Below are 21,930 nucleotides of genomic sequence, written 5' to 3'. Positions count from 1 at the left end.
TAATTTTGTCATCTTTCATTAAAAAGGGGTTAGGTCCTGTAAACCTTTACTGTATTAATGGTGTTTATTTTAGACTTACAGAGTGCCAAAAGACAAAACAGGCACCACCAGGATTGGTGACCTAGCACCCCAGGACATGAAGAAAGTTTGCCATTTAGCCCTGATTGAGCTGACTGCCCTCTATGATGTCTTGGGTGTTGAAATGAAACAACAGAAAGCTGTGAAAATCAAAACAAAAGGTAATTTTGAAACAAAAAGCAGTTGGATTTATTCCTGAGCTAGTAAGAATGAGCTTGGCTCTTTAGAAGTATCCTTTTTGGAGTGTGGGAAATGCATACATAACAAATTGCCTATAATCCGCACATGAATACATCTGAAGTTCAGATTCTAAAACAATTCTCTCCAAAATTTTTGTAATTTGATAAATCTGTCACCTAGATTATAGAAGATAAAGGCATAATCAAATATTTAATTACCATGGAAAGAATGGGAAATTCTGATCAAGGATTCTTAAATGCTCTCTCCTTTGAAAGCTGTATTTAAAAACAGCATTTGGTACATATACTTATTTCTAAGACTGGGTCTTGACAACTGACTTTAATATGGTTAATCCTGATCAATTATTTTTACTTTATTTGATAGCAAATGCACAGGCAGTTAGTAGTATGTCCCTTTGTTCATTTACAATCTACTTTTAACTCTTTTGCAAAAAATATTCTTCCCTCTTTGAAGACAATAACATGATTTTGGCATATAATATCCCTAAATTGTGCATCTCTTGGGTATACATAGTTTTTTTTCTTTGTAATCAGCTTGCTCGCCCCATTATATAAATAGACTGTTTTTTTTATAATATGATAGAAAACAAACACCTCCTCAGTTCATGTTTTTTTCCAAGATTTTATTCATCTGAAAATCTGGATAATTTTCTGTTGATAAAGCTTTACTATTTAGGAATCTCTGACATCTCATTTAACTTTAAAGATATCTCTTAAAGAAAAACCAAGAATGGGGATTATTGAGTTGCTATGGTAACGTTAGCAAAGACAAGTATTCACCTGATGTAAGTTTTAAAGGCAATTTCTCTGTAGGACTGAAGTGTACCTTCCCTCAAGTCCTCTCTGTCATGCTGGGCCCCAGAAGACCCCATTCTGTGTTTAGTTCCTTTGAGTGAGTATTTTAGCTTAAGGCTTGTGATGGTGAATTTCTGAGTCAAACAGTTCTGGTTTTCCACAAGTCCATTATGGAAAAAGACTTCAGATGCTTTTTCAAAAGCTCATCACAAAGTCTTCTCCAGATACAAAATAAAAATTTAATTTAAATAATTGTGGGAAAAAAAAATAGTTGTGACTCAGTGTTCAAGACTTTCCGAGTGACTTAGAGAGGCCTTTTAATTTTATCTCAGAATTGCCTCCTACCAGACAGAGAAGTATTAAGCCATTCTCATTAAAAGTACCACTATTAATGTAATAGATTTTCTTTCCACCTTTTTTATATTTTTGTATCTTATCTAAGTTATTTATGTTATAAACTAGAATTTGACATGCTTAAAGATATGCTTTTTTTAATTCCTAAACTAAAAGTTATTTACTAGGTTACTGACATTCTTCTGAATGTCACAGTTTCCAATGTTCACAAATGATTTATATCTCCCCAATGATGTGTGTTACACTTTTTTGTTGTAACTGTTCACTCAGTGATGGGCGTGGGGTAGGAGGTGCTGTGTAGAAGCTATTCTTACATCAGACTGAAAGCATATAATTTTAATTTAGAAAAATTATAAATTATTACCTGTCATGTCTTCTGGAGTTATTCCCAAATATATAAAACAACAAATTTAAATTCACAAAGAGCAAGTATCTACTATGTTCTCTAAAGAAGAACATTTGTAGAACAAGCTCATAATCTTGGCTGATTTTCCAAAAAGCAAATATTTATACTTTGCTATATTATAGAATGTTGACTGTCAGTTAAGTATGGAAGAGATGAGTGATATTTGCTTTAAGCGAGAACTTTTAACTTGATTACATTTAGTAAATTACTTGCATATTTTGCCTATTCCCACAGCACTCTATTTCTCTTTTGTAACAGTTTATAGTTTTCTAATTATTTTGGTGATGATTTATAGTCATTAGTTTAGTTGTCTTTGTTTGCTAGATTGCTCTATAAGGTGGAGCTAGAATTTTCCAATTAAGTTGTGTTTACCTAATTGGTAGACAGTGTTACCCACTTAGATGCTTGATATAGTTGTCTGATTGAATGACAATATCAAGAATCTGGTGCCTTAACATTTTTGCATTAATATTTCATAGGTTGATGAAAGTGAAGAGATTTTGTTGTTGTTTTTGCAGATTCTGGCCTTTTTTGTGTCCCATTGACAGTATTGTTAGAACAAGATCAGAAGAAAGTACCAGGAACTCGAATACCCTTGATATTTCAAAAAGTAAGTAGGCCCAAATGGGTCAGCATAGAGACAGCATACTTGAGATAATGGTGTTTTGTTTTTGCATTCATACTATTATAATATAGTTTTCCAATTGATATGCTCTTTTATTTTATGCTTTGGTTTTTCTATTCAAGAAACAGATTTGTTTCAAGGGCTCATAATTTTTATTTCATGGTGATGCTTTCAGTGTTATTTCATGTAACCGTGATTACCTGGCATCATTTTCCTGTCTTATATTAGCTGGCTTTGTATAATTGAGATTTCAATTCTATAATACTTAGGAGTGGGGACTGCTGGTAAATTTCTAGGGAATTGAATCCTCATGAATATTTTATGCCTGTATGTATTTTCCAAGCTTTCCTATTTATAGTGAGGATGTCCAATTTAATTTACTCGTGCCTTCTTCCAAAGTAGGCAAAGAAACCATAAAGTAGAATTAGAAAATGATTGCTAAACTACAAAGTCACTTGTGTAGTCAACACTCAATTATTCATAAGGGGATTATCTATGACAATATAAAAATTTCTGTCTAACCTCTGAGCCATCATTGTTCAGAAACACAGATTACATTGGATAAAAGACAGGGAATACCCCTGAGGAAGGCTAGTTGCATCAGTTGTGGGCTACCCAAGATGCAGATTTTGCAACAGCTCAGGCATCTCAGTTTCTGAAAATTCATGGGTAGCAAGAATGGCAGTAGTAATGTTCTCAGTTGTTTGTCTCAACAAAGCCACTTAATAGTTAAGCTTAGTCTACTTGGCACCGATTCTTCCATTATTCTAAGCCAGTCATTTACTATCTTACCTATTAATACTAAGCTCTGATTTCTTCATTCCTCATAGTCACCATTACATCCAAACCTGTGTCTCAGTGTTTCTCCTGATGGACTTTGTTGTAGGCAGCTTGTTCTACTCACCAGCTTCTTCTAGTCATTGCCTGCAGAACTTTTGTCTGTGTGGATGGTTGTTCATGGTGTCTGTGATAACCAGAGAGATGCTTATAAATGGAGACCATAGTTTCAAGTTCTTTTAATGGCAGTAAGTGGTGTGAGTTACTTATGCAGATGAACAAAGCATGGATCTCAGCAGAACCCTTTCCCAGTGTATTGGGGCTATTCAGAGAAACAGCACCAATAGGAGATTTCTCTTTCTCTCTCTCTCTCGGAGAGAGATGCTCAAAAATATTATTAAGTGAAGGAAGGACTGAGTGTGTGTTGGGGAGGGGGAGAGAGAAAGAGACACATGCAGCCACATATACACACACACGTGCTTTCCTTCATTCACTTATTTAATAGTATTTATTGAGCATCTGTCTCTCTCTCGGGATCAGGGGCGGGGAGAGAGAGAGATTTATTATATGTTAAAGAATTGGCTTCTGCAACTGTGGGGCCTGTCAAGTCTGAATTATGTACAGCAAGCTGGAAACACAGGCAAGGGTTAACATTTCAGGGTCGAGTCCAAACTCTGCAGGCGGAAACTCCTGTGGGGTTTCTGTGTTGCAGTCTTGAGGCAGAATTGTGCTGCTTTGGGGAACCTCAGTCTGGGTTCTTACAGCCTTTAGCTGACTGGATGAGGCCCACCCACATTATGGAAAGTAGTTTGCTTTACTCAAATTCTACAGGTTAAATGTTAATCGCATCTAAAAAACACCTTCACAGCAACATCTAGACTGGTGTTTGACTAAATAGCTGGGTACTGTAGCCCAGCCCAGTTGACACATGAGATTCACTATCACATCAGCAAAGAGCAAGGGTTGGTCCCAAAAGAAGTCAGTGTTGCCTCCTGGTCAGACTCAGGATTGCATCCAGTCCCCTATCATTTTCTCTTGACATTGTTTTCGTATTTAGTTAGTGTACATTTTTGGTCTCTTCAGACTTTTTAGAGACTCAGACTACCCACCAGTTTGAAGTCTTTGGATAAGAGCCTTAAAGATTTTGGGTTCATATAAAAAATAAAAGAGAATATAAAGAGCTTTCTATTAGATAACACTCATCTGTTTGTATCCCTGCTGAATGATAAGCAAAAAAAAAATCACTGTGATCTATCCTGAAAAGTATTTTTTTATTTTATCAGCTGACAATGCAATTAGGTATTCCCTTAATTTTATTGAAAGGAAAGAATTGAAAACCACTGATTTGCAGAGATTTTATTATCAGCCTTAACAGATTATATTTTCTCAGTTATTGAGAAATATACCTCAAACAGGCTTTAACAAAGCTTATCTAATATCTATAAATTGTATCTGGTTCCCCATGCCACTCTACCCCCCCACCCCACACCTTAGAAACACACTGTTTAAACCATATTCCCAAAAGCACTGGAGAAATAGAAATATTCTTAACTTTTATCTATGGCAAAATTCTGGCAAATTAGTAAATCATATTTTCATAATAAAGTATTGTTTGTATTTTAACAATGACAATAGAATGTAGCTAAAATATGTTATTTTCAAAGTGAGAAATAATGAGAAAAATGACAGTGTATATATACATTCTCTTTTGAACGCTAGTATTAAGCATTAGAGAATAATAGAAAGCATTAAAATGTAAAAATTATTCTCATTCAGTTATTTAGAAATCATCAGTTTTGCCTGTGTATTTAATAAAAGCAAAATTTGTCTTACTGCTAAAAACTAATTTGATCCAGCTACTGGCATGCAATTTTATTTTTTGTTAATAGAATATTTTAAACATTTTATAATATGAAATAAAACAAATTGCTTGTAGGTTGAATAAATGTCACATGGGTATTATTTGATATATTTAGTTTTAAATACTTTATTGAATAATGTTCATCTAATCTAAAATAATTCATTTAAAGATTTTTTTCCCATGAGTTTTTATCCAGTGTAACTTGAAAAATGTCTTGAAAATCATTCCGGTTGAATTTTTGAAATTCAGTGCTTCTATTTTCAGTCAGTAATAAATACTTGGGAGACTACTCTTTGCTTTGTTCTTACCTGACTATCTCAAAATTAGCACAGACTTTGGCCATAATCCAGGGATACAAGAGGTGGGGTCATAGAGGAACAGTTGTCCCCTCTTCCAGTGTCTATATGCTACAATAAATCTTACTTCAGAACATCTAGATAAAAGTCAAAAGACTTCATTCATGATGCCATGCTTTGCTCCTAATAGACATTTTTATAAGCATGGGGAAAATAGTAAGCTTTATGTTATTTATAAAGCCTTGGTAAATCATTAAGGAGGTTTCTCTGAAAAAAAAAAAAATTAAAATTTTATACTGTTTTGGCACTATGGAAGATGTTGTGCCTCAGGGTATGCAGAGGGTATTATAGTAAGTTTGGGGCTGAGAGAAAAGTAGGTTTGTCTTTTAGAAGAAGGCTATTGTGAAAGGAGGGGAATGGATGGTAAGGAAAACCTATATGATGCTAGCAATTGCCTTATATTTAAATTGCGAACAAGGAAACTGATTTCTTTAAAATAGCCAGTGAAAAGTGAAAATTGCTCAATCATGCAACCCCATGGACTGTAGTCCACCAGGCTCTTCGGTCCATGGAATTTTCCAGGCAAGAATACTGGAGTAGGTAGCCATTCCCTTTTCTGGGGAATCTTCCCAATCCAGGGATCAAACCCAAGTCTCCCACATTGCAGGTGGATTTTTTACTGTCTGAGCCACCAGGGAAGCCTTTAAAATAGTCAAGTGAAAGTTGCTCAGTTGTGTCTGACTCTTTGCGACCCCATGGACTATACAGTCCATGGAGTTCTCCAGGCCAGAATACTAGAGTGGGTAGCCTTTCCTTTCTCCAGGGTATCTTCCCAACCCAGGGATTGAACCCAGGTCTCCCACATTGCAGGCGGATTCTTTACCAGCTGAGCCACAAGGGAAGCTAAAATAGTCAAGTACCCCCTAAAAAGCCTTTGTGTACTGCCCAGGGAATGCATATTCCAATTGAAAGTCTCTGCCAAGAAACTAACCACTTCCTAGCTTCCGGTGTTATATCATTGAAATTTCTCCATTTTCTTATTCTTGTGGGTTTCTGCCTTATTAAAAAAAAAAAAAAAAACAAAAACTTAGAGATCTGTGTGTATTCATCAGGTATTTAAGTTTACCCCCAAAGCTTAAAGCCTAAAAATGAATATTTACAAGCAGTTTTTTTTCTTCATATCATAAACAATTTTTTCTTTGAACAAACTGAAAAGGAGGTGTAAATATGCAAATACTATAATTTCATAAGATGTATTTGATTGCAGAATGTGTGTTTCTGAAAAAGCAGAAGAAATGGATCGTCTTAGTTGCTTTGAAACAGTGAACATGGGTCAGTCTCTATCTGGGATATTGCAGGTGTTGTGTGAAGTTATATACTTTTGTTCCAAAGGACCCAACTTTTTCCAAATTACAACTAAAGTTTTAGGATATATTGGCTTAAAGATGAGTAGTGATTGTGCCATAGCATTAAAAACTTAGTGAAATCCAGTTAACATGTCACTGTATTCAGTTTTTATTTATTTATGTATGAAGGAGATGTTAAATTTGAGACTGTACCTATTAAGAATGCCAAAATCAGAATGTCCTTCTGTTTATACACAGCTGATTTCTCGCATTGAAGAGGGAGGTTTGGAAACTGAAGGTCTCTTAAGAATCCCTGGAGCTGCTGTTCGAATCAAGGTGATTTCTTGGTTCTACTCACGTAAATAACTTTGTTTAATTAAACTTTTTGCATCTGCAAAGCTCAGTTGTCCTCCCCAATCTTTCTTCCCATTTTAGAAGATGAAAAAACACAAAAACATCTCAACATTCAGTTTATATTAGCTTTTCTACAGTCTCTTCTGATTGTAAGTTTTGACTTTTTTTTTCCAAAATCACTCTATTACCAGTAACAATACTGTGATAAATCAAGAGGCAAATGATTTTACTCTCCAACTGTGCAGATATAAAATAGGAACAAAAGTAAACAAGCAGAAGACAAGAACAGTTCTGTCCTGCTGATGGAAAGAGAACATGATGAGTCAAAATTCTAAGAGGGGACTGCTGACAGTCTGCATGAGTAACAGCGTGAGATTTACTTCTTTTTCTTTTTTAAAGGGCAGGATGGTAAACTCCACCAGGTGGGCAGAGTAGGGGACTTGACATTAGTCTCTGCACATTATCAGTCTTAGTGAGCTGGCAAAATGAGATTGTCTTAACCACTCCTGGCTGTCCCAGTTCCTTGGCTCACAGGATCCAAGGGTAGCCTGAGTCTGGCTTATGAAAGAGTCAAGGGGATTCCCAGCTTTCAGTTGAAACCCCCTTTCTCCCCTTCTTTCTTTTTTCTCAAGATGACATTTCCTTCCCACTTTCCTAGGATACTGTGTGTCCTCCTCCTTTCTCTGTTCCTGACTCCTGCTCTGGGGAATCCAGTATCCAATGAATGCTTGGTCTAAGTAGAATTACCCTGCAAATGATGTGGATGGAATGTGCATCTCCAGGGATTTGCATTTTATGGGGACTTCATACTTGGAATTGTAGCTCTATCTGGAAAACTCATCTAGGGAATTTTTTGATTATCAATCATTAACAACCTCCTTAACCCTTACCCTCAAAATTCAGCTCTAGCTCAGATATGCAGATGACACCACCCTTATGGCAGAAAGTGAAGAAGAACTAAAGAGCCTCTTGATGAAGGTGAAAGAGGAGAGTGAAAAAGTTGGCTTAAAGCTCAACATTCAGAAAACTAAGATCATGGCATCTGGTCCCATCACTTCATGGCAAGTAGATGGGGAAACAGTGGAAACAATGTCAGACTTTATTTTTTTGGGCTCCAAAATCACTGCAGATGGTGACTGCAGCCATGAAATTAAAAGATGCTTACTCCTTGGAAGGAAAGTTATGACCAACCTAGACAGCATATTAAAAAGCAGACATTACTTTGCCAACAAAGGTCCGTCTAGTCAAGGCTATGGTTTTTCCAGTAGTCATGTATGGATGTGAGAGTTGGACTATAAAGAAAGCTGAGCACCGAAGAATTGATGCTTTTGAACTGTGGTGTTGGAGAAGACTCTTGAGAGTCCTTTGGACTGCAAGGAGATCCAACCAGTACATCCTAAAGGAGATCAGTCCTAAGTGTTCACTGGAAGGACTGATGGTGAAGCTGAAACTCCAATATTTTGGCTACCTGATGCAAGGAGCTGACTCATTTGAAAAGACCCTGATGCTGGGAAAGATTGAAGGTGGGAGAAGAAGGGGACGACAGAGGATGAGATGGTTGGATGGCATCACCGACTCAGTGGGCATGAGTTTGGGTAAACTCTGGGAGTTGGTGATGGACAGGGAGGCCTGGCATCTGCAGTCCATGGGGTTGCAAAGAGTCAGATACTACTGAGTGATTGAACTGAACTGATATATACCCTGCTCACAAATGTCATTCAACTTGCATCCCCTGGGTCTGATGTCTGATGTACAGAGGTCCCCGAAATTGTTCAGGTGCTCTTGTAATTTTGATACGTGGCCACTGTCTCACTTCATTTGCTGACACCTGCAGCAGTTTCACCACCAGTCAATCAGGGACAGTGTGTGTGATTGGGAGATGAGTCCTGTTGAGAAACACATTCTCTAGCAGAGAAACTGTCCCTCAGAAGCCAGTTACATGACTCCATTCTACCCATCTTAGCAAGAACACTGGTTCCCAGGTCACAGTTCATGTCCTGCGTTAGCAAAATGTGATGGCAAACTCAGGAGAGTCATAAGCATGTTTACTTTAGTACACAAGGATGGATGTAATGTGGATTTCACATTTTGACCAGATTGCTGGCAGAGGAGTGAATTCAACTCTATGTAACTTCTTAGAAGGTCAGTGAAGTAGATTCAACTGGCTCAACACAGCCTGTTATCACAGACTGAATGATACGGCGGCTAGTCTCTGTTTTGTACGTAATGTAAAGGTGACATGCAAAATTTAGGGTTGTCATTCTACTCCCTTCCCCAACAAATTTCTTGGACTCTCCCTCCTCCTCCATTCCTCTTTCCTCTCTTTTCCGTCTTCTTTGTTCTCTTGCCCCCTTTCTCCCTCTTCTGCAGGCCTTTTTCCCTTCCCTCCCTTCCTCCCCATCTCCTTCCCCCCTCCCGCCCCATCTCCTTCCCACCTCCCTTCTTTCATTCCTCTCTCCTTCCACCTTTCTTTCCCCCCATTTCTAGGTTTGCCTTTGTGTATTTCACCAATTACGAAAAACAATTAGGGTAGAGGATGGAATTGTATTGGGAAGAGAAAGTGTAATAAAATAAGTTCACCTTACAGGAAAAACAAAGAACGTTTCTTGGGAGAACAGTTTCAAATATTAGAAGGGAGTGCCAGAAACTTGGAAAGGTTTCTAACATAATACGATTCATGCCGCAGTGAAAAAGCATATAGAAAATAGTAATTATGAAACAAAATTGATTTATTATTAATAATTTGTCTGGCACATTTTGTGGAGTCCTTGAGGTAAATGAATTAGGTACTTCTAATTCCACAAGGACTCCAGCTGTTTTTTGCAGCTGGCAGCAGAGTGGCTAGGTCACTGACAGCCTATGCATTTAAGACAGGGTATACTGATGTGTTTTTCGTACCTCATTTGCTATGGAATTTGGTTTTCCATTTCCCAGAGGTGACTAATCAGAGGTGGCCTTTTGCTTCAGGTCCATAGGTTGATTATGTATTTTGTTATATGATGTACTTCTAAGTAAAGCACAGGCTTTTTCTTTAAATGATTTTTTTAAAGTTGGTGAAAAATTGTAGTATCTAAGGCCCCCAAGTGTAAAGTCTGTTTTAACTGTTCTTGTATTTCAGCCTCTCCTGCTTAAGGTTTGTTGCCTATCCTGAAAAATGTGTAAAGTTTTGGAATTCTTGACCTTAGGTATCATTTTCATTGATGGAATCACACTTGGGGTAGGAGAAGGAATATTCTTTTGAGTAATAGAGAAGTGTTGGCCTTTAGTAGTTTCAGATGTCTTTTCAAAAAAGTAACATCTTGGGACCCTTCTGGTGGCCTGGTGGTTAAGAAAGCCTTGCAATGCAGATGACACAGGTTGGGGAACTAAGATCCCCCATGTCGTGGGCGACTAAGCTTGCTGGCCACAACTAGAGAGCCTGCACACCCCAACGAAAGACCTGATGCAACCTAATTAATAAATAAATATTAAAAAAGCAAATAATAAAAAGCCACAAAAGGTAGAATCTCTTCTGAAGTGGGAAGTATATCAGTCTCAGCAAGGATAAAAAAAATCAACTTACTGGTAGCTTTTTTTTTTCCCCCTTTCTCTCTTCTGCCTTTCAGAATCTTTGCCAAGAACTAGAAGCAAAGTTCTATGAAGGGACTTTTAATTGGGAAAGTGTCAAGCAGCATGATGCCGCCAGCCTGCTGAAGCTCTTTATCCGGGAGCTGCCCCAGCCACTGCTCAGTGTAGAATATCTCAAAGCTTTCCAGGCTGTCCAGAGTAAGTGCCACCCCTCTTTGAAGCAATGCTTGTGTCAGTGCCATCCATATTAATTGCTTTAATGACATTTTGCTTTGTGAAGAATATAACCAGATATATTTGGGTAGACACTCTGATTCATTGATGTCAGTGAGTAATGAAATGCCACTCGATGTTTTCTTTTCCTTTATAAATATACATCTAGGAGTAAATAGATAACAGATCTATCCATATCTCTTCAGGTGTGGATTAATGGCCTTTAAGCAATACAGTGTACGTATTTTCATATTAAAAGCTGGAAACTTCACATTTCTTTTTTAATAGAATGAATCACGTAAGCTCTCTGATACATTTTTCTTGCCAAGTGTTAAAAGCAACACTTACTGGAGAAGCTGTAGATTAACAGTTATCATAAAAGCACAAGGAGATGTGACAGAGTCTGTGATTATTTCCTGAAAAATTAACTTCTGAAATTGTCATGCAGAAACATGGAACAAATCATTTGACTGCTTCATTGGTTGGGGGGCAACAGATTTCTTATGTCTTTCCATTTTGTGGTCTTGGGCAGGCTCCAAATTAACATCTTGAATAGTTCTCGATTCCTTTCCAGTGAACAGAGAGATCTGATGAGGTTCACGTACTGGCATAATGATCCCTTTTAGTCACAGAGACCATCAAAAAAGGAAAAATGCTGTCACCACATTCTAGTGACCAAGCCATACTTTAAGTTCCAAATTGGGACACATTTTTTGAGAGTGAAAAAGAAGCACTATTAATGATTATGCTGAACTGCTGTGTCAACCAGAACTTTTCCAGGCTATTCTTATTTTTAATTGAAGTATATTGACATAATAGTTTCACATGTACAATATTTGTTATTTGTATGCATTGCAAAGTGATCATCATCATGTCTACTTAACATCTGTAACCATTCATAATTATAGAAAAATGTTTTCTTGTAATGAGAACTTTAAAGATCTACTCTTAGTAACTTTAAAGTATGTAATATAGTATTATTAACTAGAGTTGCCACACATAGTCTGATGCATAGTCACTCAGGTGTGTCTTACTCTTTGCTACGCTATGGACTGTGGTCCACCAGACTCCTCTGTCCAAGAGATTCTCCAGGCAAGAATACAAGGAGTGGATTGCCATGCCCTCCTCCAGGGGCTCTTCCTGACCCAGGGAACAAACCCGTGTCTCCCGCAGCTCCTGCATTGGCAGGTGAATTGTTTATCACTGAGCCACCCGGAAAACTGTAGTTGCCATGCTTGCATTATTTCCCTGCTGCTACTGCTGCTGCTGCTAAGTCGCTTCAGTCGTGTCCGACTCTGTGCGACCCCATAGACGGCAGCCCACCAGGCTCCGCCGTCCCTGGGATTCTGGAAGAATACTGCAAGAATACTGGAGTGGGTTGCCATTTCCTTCTCCAGTGCATGAAAGGGTAAAGTGAAAGTGAAGTCACTCAGTCATGTCCGACTCTTAGCGACCCCATGGACTGTAGCCCACTAGGCTCCTCCGTCCATGGGGTTTTCCAGGCAAGAGGACTGGAGGGGGGTGCCATTGCCTTCTCCGATTATTTCTCTGAGACTTACTTATTTTGTAATTGGAAGTTTGTACCTCTTATCTGCCTTTCCCGATACCTATGGTGGTTCAGATTGTTCCACCAATCTGTTCTCTGTATATATGTGAGCTGTTTTGTTTTTGTTTTAGGTTCTATATATAAGTGAGATCATAAGATATTTGTCTTTCTCCATCTTATTTCACTTAGCAGAATGCACTCAAGGTTCATCCATGTTGTTGAAAATGGCCAGATCTTTTTTTATGACTGAATATATTCCATTATGTTCCAAGCTATTCTTAAAGCATGTCATATTGAGATGTTTCCCATGGCTTATCTCATAACATTTATTCAGAATTTTTAGGGAAATATGACTGAAATTGTCATTTAAAATATTTTTTTAATGGTTAAGTTTTGCTATTTTGCATGTATAGTCCTTGGATATGGATTAAAGGACCAAATTTATCCCTGAGAAGTAAAGGCAAGAATGATTCCAGATATCCACGAGTATTACTTATTGGGATGGGAGTACTGAAAATAGGAAATATCGATAATAATAATGTACCTCTTCAGCTCTCTCATTGCTGATTGGTTTTCTTATTCATTCCACAAACATTTTTCGAACATTTATTGTGTTCCAGGCTTTGTTTTACATATTACTGTTGGAATTGATAGGCTTTTAACCATTTACACCACGTAATTTGTTCACGCACCATGAGAAGAAGCTTCACTGTTACAGGTGCACTCTGACACTGTATTATAAAAGGTCCAATCTCCTCTGTCTTTTCATTGGGGAATAATTATCACACGGAAGTTAAAATTATTTCCAAAGCACTGTTGTGTGTCTGCAAACATAAGGCCGCCGTCATACGCTCACAGTTGGAAGTGAGCATTCCGAGAGAGAGAAAGCTCTACTTTAACAGCTGCTTCTCCCGATCCCCCCTACACACGCTCAAACCAGGCTTACTGCTCACTCATTGTGTCTCACATTTCACAGTGATGTTTATGCCAAATAACTTTTTTCTTGCAAAACAGAAAAAGAAAGTAAAGAGAAGTATTTGGTAAAGACAAGCATTCAGATGTATTTAATCTGTCTGCAGATCTTCCAACCAGGAAGCAACAACTACAGGCTTTGAACCTTCTTGTCATCCTCCTGCCTGATGCAAACAGAGACACACTCAAGGTCAGCTGGTTTCATTTACGCTAAATATCCCTCAGAACTGAGTCATTTTTCATTATTTGTGGCAGAACAAAATAATGTTATTGTGGAAATGTTAGTAGTTGTCTATAAAGTGTGAAGACCTATTTTTAAGCAGAGATGGTGAAAGTCTTTAACTCTTTATTAATGTTAATAGTTTCATAGGTGGGTATTTAAAAAAAAATTTTTTTTGTCTTTTTTTCAACTATTACATTTCTTCTACAGGTGATTAAAGTTCATTTGTTAATAAAAACATGAATGTATTTTATTTTTTTCTTCTTTCTGTTATTCCTGTATTTTCCAGTTTTATTTAGTTAGCATGTACTAGTAAGGTAAAAATTGAATGTTTAAAAAGGAACTCCTAAAGCTCAACAAATATAGCCCATTGCTGCCTAAAGATGTTACATGTGTTTGTAGTTCCAAGCAGTAGAGTTTGAAATAAGTCATAATGATGAACTTGAAATGTTTGATTAGCCAAAAGATAAACCAACTCAAGTTCTAGTCATTTCTCTAAGGGGCTACCCTGAGTTTCTGATCTATATCATCATTTCACAGTGATTTGGTCTGATAGTCATATGATTAAATACCATTTATTATGTATCATCAGAGGCTTTCATAATAATCAGTGGATTGTTCCACATTGATTAGTTTTCCTTAATGGCAAAAAATTTTAGAGTAGTTAGAAAAGGTTTCATTATAAACTCATAGAAAAAAAAATTTTTAATGTAATTTAGAAAGCACATCTACCTTATGTTTTACTGTTACCTTAAAAAAGTTTTTTTATACAAGTAAGGGTACAACCTTTGCCCATTTGCCCCCATAGTTCCTTATATTTAAAATGAAAAAGAATCACGTCAAAAAATTTCCTGTCGAGAAAACAAAACCACCAGTTGGTAAACCTTGGAAATGTTTTTCTGTACCTCATTAAGACTCCTTGAACTGAAACCAGGTGAGCAGATTCCATGCCCTTGGAATAAATGTTAATACGCAACTTTTCCGGCTGAAACAGTTGATGAGGATTGCTGGAATAAAACATTACATCACTGCAAGAGAACTTCCAATGAGTTATTCCCTTTACTAAGTCAGAAAATAATCTTTCACTTCACTGATTAACTTTGTGAGTAGCTTAGAAGGCTGGTTAGGTTAGGTTTGGTTTGGTTTTGGAGACAGAGGCAAGTTCCAGGAAGGGTTGTATTCAAGCATCATGTGACCAGGGCTGCTGTGTATGGGTGGGTAGACTGTGGCTAAAATAGGGACATTGGGCCCAGGACGAAGTGGGGACTGATTTTCAGTCTGTTCTCTGCTTGTCAGCCATGCCCTTGTCACAGGACATCAACTACCCAGAAAGAGGAATTTAGTCCATCTTTTTTCTGATTCACATAAAAGTGCCTATCTGTGTGATGGCCCTGTGAATGGCCAATATAAAATGGAAATCGAAAGACACATGAGTTACTTAAAATATGCCTACTTTCAAAAGACTTCAACTAGTAGTGGAGGAAATACTTATTCCAATAAGGTTACTATTGGGCAAGGTTGGCCCAGAACTCATTCTTGGATTTTGCCTTTAAACCCTAGGCACATTCTTTTAAGACAAAATCTGTTTGAGAGTGTATTTTTTTTGTTTTTAAGTTTTAGTTTTACTTTTAGGACATAAAGTTACTGGAGCACAATTGTATAAGTAAGTGGAAAATACTTTCTTGGGGTAAAAAATTGGAAATTGCCAAACAATTTTACTAATTTACTTAAGATTTAGTAGTTTAATTAGCCAGATCTGATAAGGTTTCAACAACATTTCTAATAACAGAAATGCTGAAACAAGTATAGCATGCATACAAGAGAATAAACCATTTAAATTTAGTTCTCTAAAAGAGAAGGGAAACTTCATCACAAGATGATTTTAGGAAGCTTAATGCAAACTTCCTCAATTTTTCCAATTTTGCCACTCTTTCTATTGTCATTTGGAGGGATAGGATCATGTACATGACTTGTATAGACTGTTTCTACAGCACATCTAACGGTTTGCAGGGACCATATTAAACCCTATGTCCTAGTTTAAGGCAACAGATGTCTTTAGGCAACTTGTTGACCAGGATTTTTTTTTTAACCTTGGATTATGTGCATTTGGACTAGTGATCAAACCTACCTTTGACTTGGAGGAATAACAAAGACTAATGTTAACAATGGGGAATCCATGTTAATATTATTATTGACAAGCATTTATCTTTTTTGTAGTTTCAGCAAATTCATTGTATATATTTTGTTGCTTAATCTTGGCAGGCTAGGAAATTAGCATTCCTGTTTTATGAATGAGAAGATTTTAAGGAACGGGATGCCAGAAGGTTTACCCTAAGATTGCACAAAGCTAATTAGTAACCAACTGTACTGAGACTCAAACTGAGTTTTCAGAGAGTGGGTCCAGTGACATTTATATAACACCAGACTGGTGATAGATACTTTTTTTTTGGTTGTACTGTGCCACATGTGGGATCTTAGTTCTCTGACTAGGAATTGCACCTGTACCCCCTGCATTGGAAGCATGGAGTCTTAACCACTGGACCCAGAGAAGTCCTGGTCATAGATACTTTTAAGAAAAGGCAGCTCTTACAGATCAGATGTAGAGACAATACATCCGAAGATGAAGTTCTTTCAGCAAAGCCTAGGCTAACATTTTATTAGTTTTATATCTACACACATAACATTCTAATATCCTGATAGTAGTATTTTGATTAACTTTATTGCATTATGCACACCACCTTTAAGTGGTCAATTACTTAAACTCTGTAATTTATGCTTGTAAAGAAAGAAATACACTGGTCACTGAATAATTATTCTGGTCTCTGGAACAAAACTAAATATTTTTTCCAAACCTTACCAATTAATCTTTTGTCCTCATTTGAGACGGTATTGTTTCTACATAACCTTATTCTTGGATTACCGTTTAACTTTCTGACCACTGCATCAAAAATTAGATACATGAATCTCATTGTTAGATAGTAAGGCTATGCCTTTAGTTTGTTTCAAACTTTGAGAGTCTATATAACAACTAAACTGGATTCAAGATCAAGCTTTTAGAGCTTATAGGAATTTTTTTCCCCTAAAAATCTTTTGAGAGAAGAACAGTTTTTTTTTTTTTGTTGTTGTTTTTCCATTTTGGCATAGTTTATTTGACCTTTTTTAGGTAGGAATTTTAGGCTAAATATGAAAACATGCTTCTTTTAATAGTTAAGAGTTCGGAAACAAAGCCAGATAGTTAGGCAGTTAAGTTACTTCTCCACCATTTGCTCACTCTATGACATCGGGTAAGTTACATCCATTCTCTTAGATGCTATTTTCTCATCTATATGATGGGAATCATTACAGCTTTGATTTCCAACCCGGATTAAGTGAAATGATGTCTATGAAGTTCTTAAAACAATGCCTTGCTCATAGATATCATTGACTACCTGTGCAATTATTGTGGTTAATGGTTTAGACCAAAACTGATTTGCAGAAGAAGAACTGGAAGTTTTCTGTCCTGGCAGAAGGGTAGTCTAAGCTGCCTGTGGCTGTTGTGGAGGAGGGGCTCGGAAGAGACTTCACTGTTGGTGATAGAGGTGGGGAGTGGGTGGCATCAAACTGAGCATAAACTAGCTTGGTCTGGTGAAAAGCTTCTTTTCATTCTTTTTTTTTTTTTTTATTCTCTTCTTTTTGTCTCTAGTTATTCCCCCTCCTCCCCATCAGAGTCTCCATTCTTTTTGGATTTCATATCAGCCAGCTACTGAATCCCTTAAAACAAATGCAACTGAGATTGAATGAATCCTTTTAAGGTTTTTCTTTTCTTTTTTTAAATTTTAATTCCCAGAGATAAAGTACAGCACTTCCTGCAGCAAGTGAATATTTGTTTGATAGTTGAACTATGTTTCAGTGCTCCACGGCTTGGTAGGCATGCAGACTGATGCTTCTCCATTCCTCTCCCCACCGGCAGCTCAGATGTGTGTCTCTTGCATCGTGCCCCAGGGCCATAGTCCTTAGCAGACACACAGCACCACCTCAGGGTGTGTTAACCAACAGAGCAGGTTTGAGGACAAGGCCCGCTGGATGTGGCCAGCTGACTGTGGTTATGTTCAACTTAGTTTTTTTTTTTTTTTTTAAGTAAATAAAAATCTCATGTGCTACAGTGCTTTAATCTCTTATCTTCATGTATGACACAGATCTCAAAGAGTCATTTCTGTTTCAGGCCCTGCTTGAATTTCTCCAAAGAGTCATAGACAATAAAGAGAAAAATAAAATGACAATCATGAATGTAGCAATGGTCATGGCCCCAAATCTCTTCATGTATCACACATTGGGTTTGAAGTCCGGCGAACAGCGAGAATTTGTAATGGCAGCCGGGATAGCTAATATCATGCACTTACTGATTAAGTATCAAAAACTCCTGTGGACCGTAAGTATATATTTTCAAGCTCTGTTAATGAGTGATAATATCTAGATCTTGAAGTCTTTATTATTTTTATATTGTTATAGTCTCTGCAAAAAAGTAACCAATATAGGTGATTTCAAATGCAGTTAAAAAAAAACAAACAATGTTTTAAATCTCATTTCTTAAATTGCCAACATGATTTTATTGTTTCAATTTGGTAACTTCTAAAATATTTTTGCTAATGGAATTTCTGAGGATTATTTTTTCCTGGATTATTGTTAAGCATCCATCAGCTCTTGGTGAGTTTTCTTTCTCTTCTGACAGGAGAGGCTAGCTGGTTAGCTTTTAGAAGAGGTCTATAGGTTAAAGAGGCAAGGTTATAGATAGGTAGCCCCTAAAGGGGCCAACCATTGAGGTGGTGACCCCTAATGCCAGTTACCTCAGGCATTCCCTTCTCCAGGGGGTCTTCCCAACCCAGGGACCGAACGCAGGTCTCCTGCATTGCAGGTAGATTCTTTACCATCTGAGCCACCAGGGAAGCCCACACACGAAGGGGCCATCTGTTGAGGTCAGTTACCTCAGGCAGTCTCCAGTCTTGGCATTGGAAATGGCCACTATGTCCTTGAACTTCACCAGGCCTCTCTTTGAACCTTACACAGTGGGTGGTGACTTGCATCACCTGGAGGCTTTGAACACATGGTGAGTAATCCAATACACTTTTTCCCCCATAGATTTAATGAATTGCATAGTCTTATCAAATAGATAAAACCTTTACTTCTCTCCAAATATAAGAAATAAAGATAATTATTTCAATAGTTGAAAATGTTGCTACTTCTTTTTCCTCCCCAAACTTAATTTCGTTTCTCCATAGATTCCCAAGTTTATTGTCAACCAAGTGAGGAAGCAAAATACTGAAAATCATAGAAAAGATAAAAAAGCCATGAAAAAATTGCTGAAGAAAATGGCTTATGATCGAGAAAAATATGAAAAGCAAGATAAGAGTGCAAATGATGTAAGAAACAATTTGAAGATATATGTATATATGCAGGTTTCAGTACTGTTTTTTATATCATATATACAACAAAGAGTTTTAAATGTTTTATAGGATGACTTTCTACATATTTGCTAAGCTCTGGTACTGTTTATAAGTTAAAGGCATTAATAAGGGTAACTATGCTCATTAGTACTAATAATAAGTAGGAATAGTTGCACAGGTCTTGGTGACTTAGCATGTGAGTTTGTTAAAGAACAAAGGAAGATAAGAAAGGAATGTCTCATCACACACTCACCCTCACCCACCCACGTGTACACACACAGAGGACACTGTGGAGATAGCAGTTGCCCACCAGCTGTAATGTTTAGTAGCTAAAGAGTCCCTTGTGTGAACCACTGACCTTCTCTTCATTTTTCTCATCTGTAAAATGGGGAAAAATAACTAACCCTGAAAAACAAATAGGTCAGTATTGGTGTTGTGCCTAAGATCCTCCCTGGACTTTGGTAAGTCTTCAAAGGGTCTTAATGGGGTCATAAAAATTTGGAAAGAGTTTTGTTGGAGCACAGAAAATTAAAATATTTTTAAAAGGGATATCTAAATATTAGTAATCATAAACTTCTGTAAGAATATCTTAAGAACCGGTCTAAAATAATGAAATGTACATGATGACACATTTAGAAATGAGTTATGAAAGCTCTAACTTAAGGACATGAAATGCAAGGGTTTGTATTGTTCTATTTACGGTGAAGACACCCTTCCACCACCAGCTCCACCATTGAGGTTCCTCAGTTACGTGCTGACATCTTGTGGAATAATACGGAAATGCACTTACCACCCTTTGTCTGATTTTCCTGCTTTGGCCTACTTAGGGATCCAGTAATCACAAAAAAAATGTTTTTTCTCCTTTATTGATTTATGGCTCTCAGTCTTAAAAAATAGCATTTTCTTGACGTTAAACTTTTTTTGGTCAATTTGTAGTATCTTAAAAATGTAAAATTTAATAAATGGGAATTGTACATAGTGTGGTATTTTTTGAGAAATGATACAGGTTAGAAAGGATTTTTAAGATATCATTCTTATTTAACTTAGAATGTTTTGTTACTTCTAAGGACGTCATGATACGTGAACCTTTTTTTTTTTTTGTAGTCCTGCTTATTCACATTAATTTAGGTGACTTTATACTCTTGTCTTTCTAATATTTAATGAGACAGTTATAATGGCATACTCTGAGGAGCAGTTTAAGAAAACAGACTTGGTGCTGTACCTTTTTAGTAAGTCTTTTAGACAGAAATTAAAATTTTTTGGAGATAAAATGTTTAAATTATTTCATCATTTATAGAAAAATAACATTGACTTGGATTTCTTTTAGTTGTGTGAAGTGTGAAAGTGTTAGTCACTCAGTCATGTCCAACTCTTTGAGACCCCGTGGATTATAGCCTGCCAGGATCCTCTATTCATGGAATTCTCCAGGCAAGAATACTGGAGTAGGTAACCATTCCCTTCTCCAGAAGATCTTCCCAACCCAGGGATTGAACCTGGGTCTCCTGCATTGTAGACAGATTCTTTTCTGGCTGAGCCACCAGGGGACACCTTTGGGTTAAATAGATAAGAGCTGGTCTGGGAATTATGTCTGTACTAGTTAAAAGTTATATTGTCAGTTTAAGGCGTGGGATTTAAGCCTGGATTTAACTCTCAGTTTCATCATGCATTCAGTTCAGTTCAGTCGCTCAGTCATGTCCGACTCTTTGCGACCCCATGAATTGCAGTACGCCAGGCCTCTCTGTCCATCATCAACTCCCGGAGTCTACCCAAACCCATGTCCATCGAGTCGGTGATGCCATCCAACCATCTCATCCTCTGTCGTCCCCTTCTTCTCCCGCCCCCAATCCTACCCAGCATTAGGGTCTTTTCCAATGAGTCAACCCTTCGCATGAGGTGCCCAAAGTATTGGAGTTTCAGCTTCAACATCAGACCTTCCAATGAACACCCAGGATTAATCTCTTTTAGGATGGATTGATTGGATCTCCTTGCAGTCCAAGGGACTCTCAAGAGTCTTCTCCAACACCACAGTTCAAAAGCATCAATTCTTCGGCGCTCAGCTTTCTTCACCGTCCAACTCTCACATCCATACATGACCACTGGAAAAACCATAGCCTTGACTAGACGGACTTTTGTTGGCAAACTAATGTCTCTACTTTTAAATATGCTGTCTAGGTTGACCATAACCTTCCTTCCAAGGAGTAAGCGTCTTTTAATTTCATGGCTGCAATCACCATCAGCAGTGATTTTGGAGCCCCCAAAAATAAACTCTGACACTGTTTCCCCATCTATTTCCCATGAAGTGATGGGTCCAGATGCCATGATCTTAGTTTTCTGAACGTTGAGCTTTAAGCCAACTTTTTCACTCTCCTCTTTCACCTTCATCAAGAGGCTCTTTAGTTGTTCTTCACTTTCTGCCATAAGGAGGTGTCATCTGCATATCTGAGGTTATTGATATTTCTCCCGGCAATCTTGATTCCAGCTTGTGTTTCTTCCAGCCCAGCGTTTCTCATGATGTACTCTGCATATAAGTTAAATAAGCAGGGTGACAATATACAGCCTTGACGTACTCCTTTTCCTATTTGGAACCAGTCTGTTGTTCCATGTCCAGTTCTAACTGTTGCTTCCTGACCTGCATACAGGTTTCTCAAGAGACAGGTCAGATGGTCTGGTATTCCCATCTCTTTCAGAATTTTCCACAGTTTATTGTGATCCACACAGTCAAAGGCTTTGGCATAGTCAATAAAGCAGAAATAGATGTTTTTCTGGAACTCTCTTGCTTTTTCGATGATCCAGCGGATATTGGCAATTTGATCTCTGGTTCATCATGCATTAGCTGTCACTTAATCTTTGAGTTTTGATTTTGTCTTCTGAGAAATTCAGCAATTCTTCTGACAAAATAC

General features: G+C 37.4%; 1 protein-coding gene across 19 annotated transcripts in view; it reads left to right on the top strand.

Moving 5' to 3' along the window:
- Positions 1-21,930, top strand: part of ARHGAP18 (Rho GTPase activating protein 18) — a 204,371-nt gene that overhangs the window by 165,468 nt on the left and 16,973 nt on the right. For all 19 annotated transcript variants that reach the window (XM_081529110.1, XM_081529106.1, XM_081529109.1 and 16 more), the window contains 7 exons: positions 74-239; positions 2,352-2,443; positions 6,997-7,074; positions 10,698-10,857; positions 13,498-13,580; positions 17,812-18,018; positions 18,866-19,006. In XM_081529110.1, coding sequence (XP_081385236.1) covers positions 74-239; positions 2,352-2,443; positions 6,997-7,074; positions 10,698-10,857; positions 13,498-13,580; positions 17,812-18,018; positions 18,866-19,006 — 927 coding nt within the window. The remainder of the gene's footprint in view (positions 1-73; positions 240-2,351; positions 2,444-6,996; positions 7,075-10,697; positions 10,858-13,497; positions 13,581-17,811; positions 18,019-18,865; positions 19,007-21,930) is intronic.

This window comes from Giraffa tippelskirchi, chromosome 9 (assembly GCF_054371585.1).
Source record: "Giraffa tippelskirchi isolate mGirTip1 chromosome 9, T2T-mGirTip1v1.2.pri, whole genome shotgun sequence".
NCBI classification, from domain to species: Eukaryota; Metazoa; Chordata; class Mammalia; order Artiodactyla; family Giraffidae; genus Giraffa; species Giraffa tippelskirchi.
This window is presented reverse-complemented; position numbering and strand designations above follow the sequence as displayed.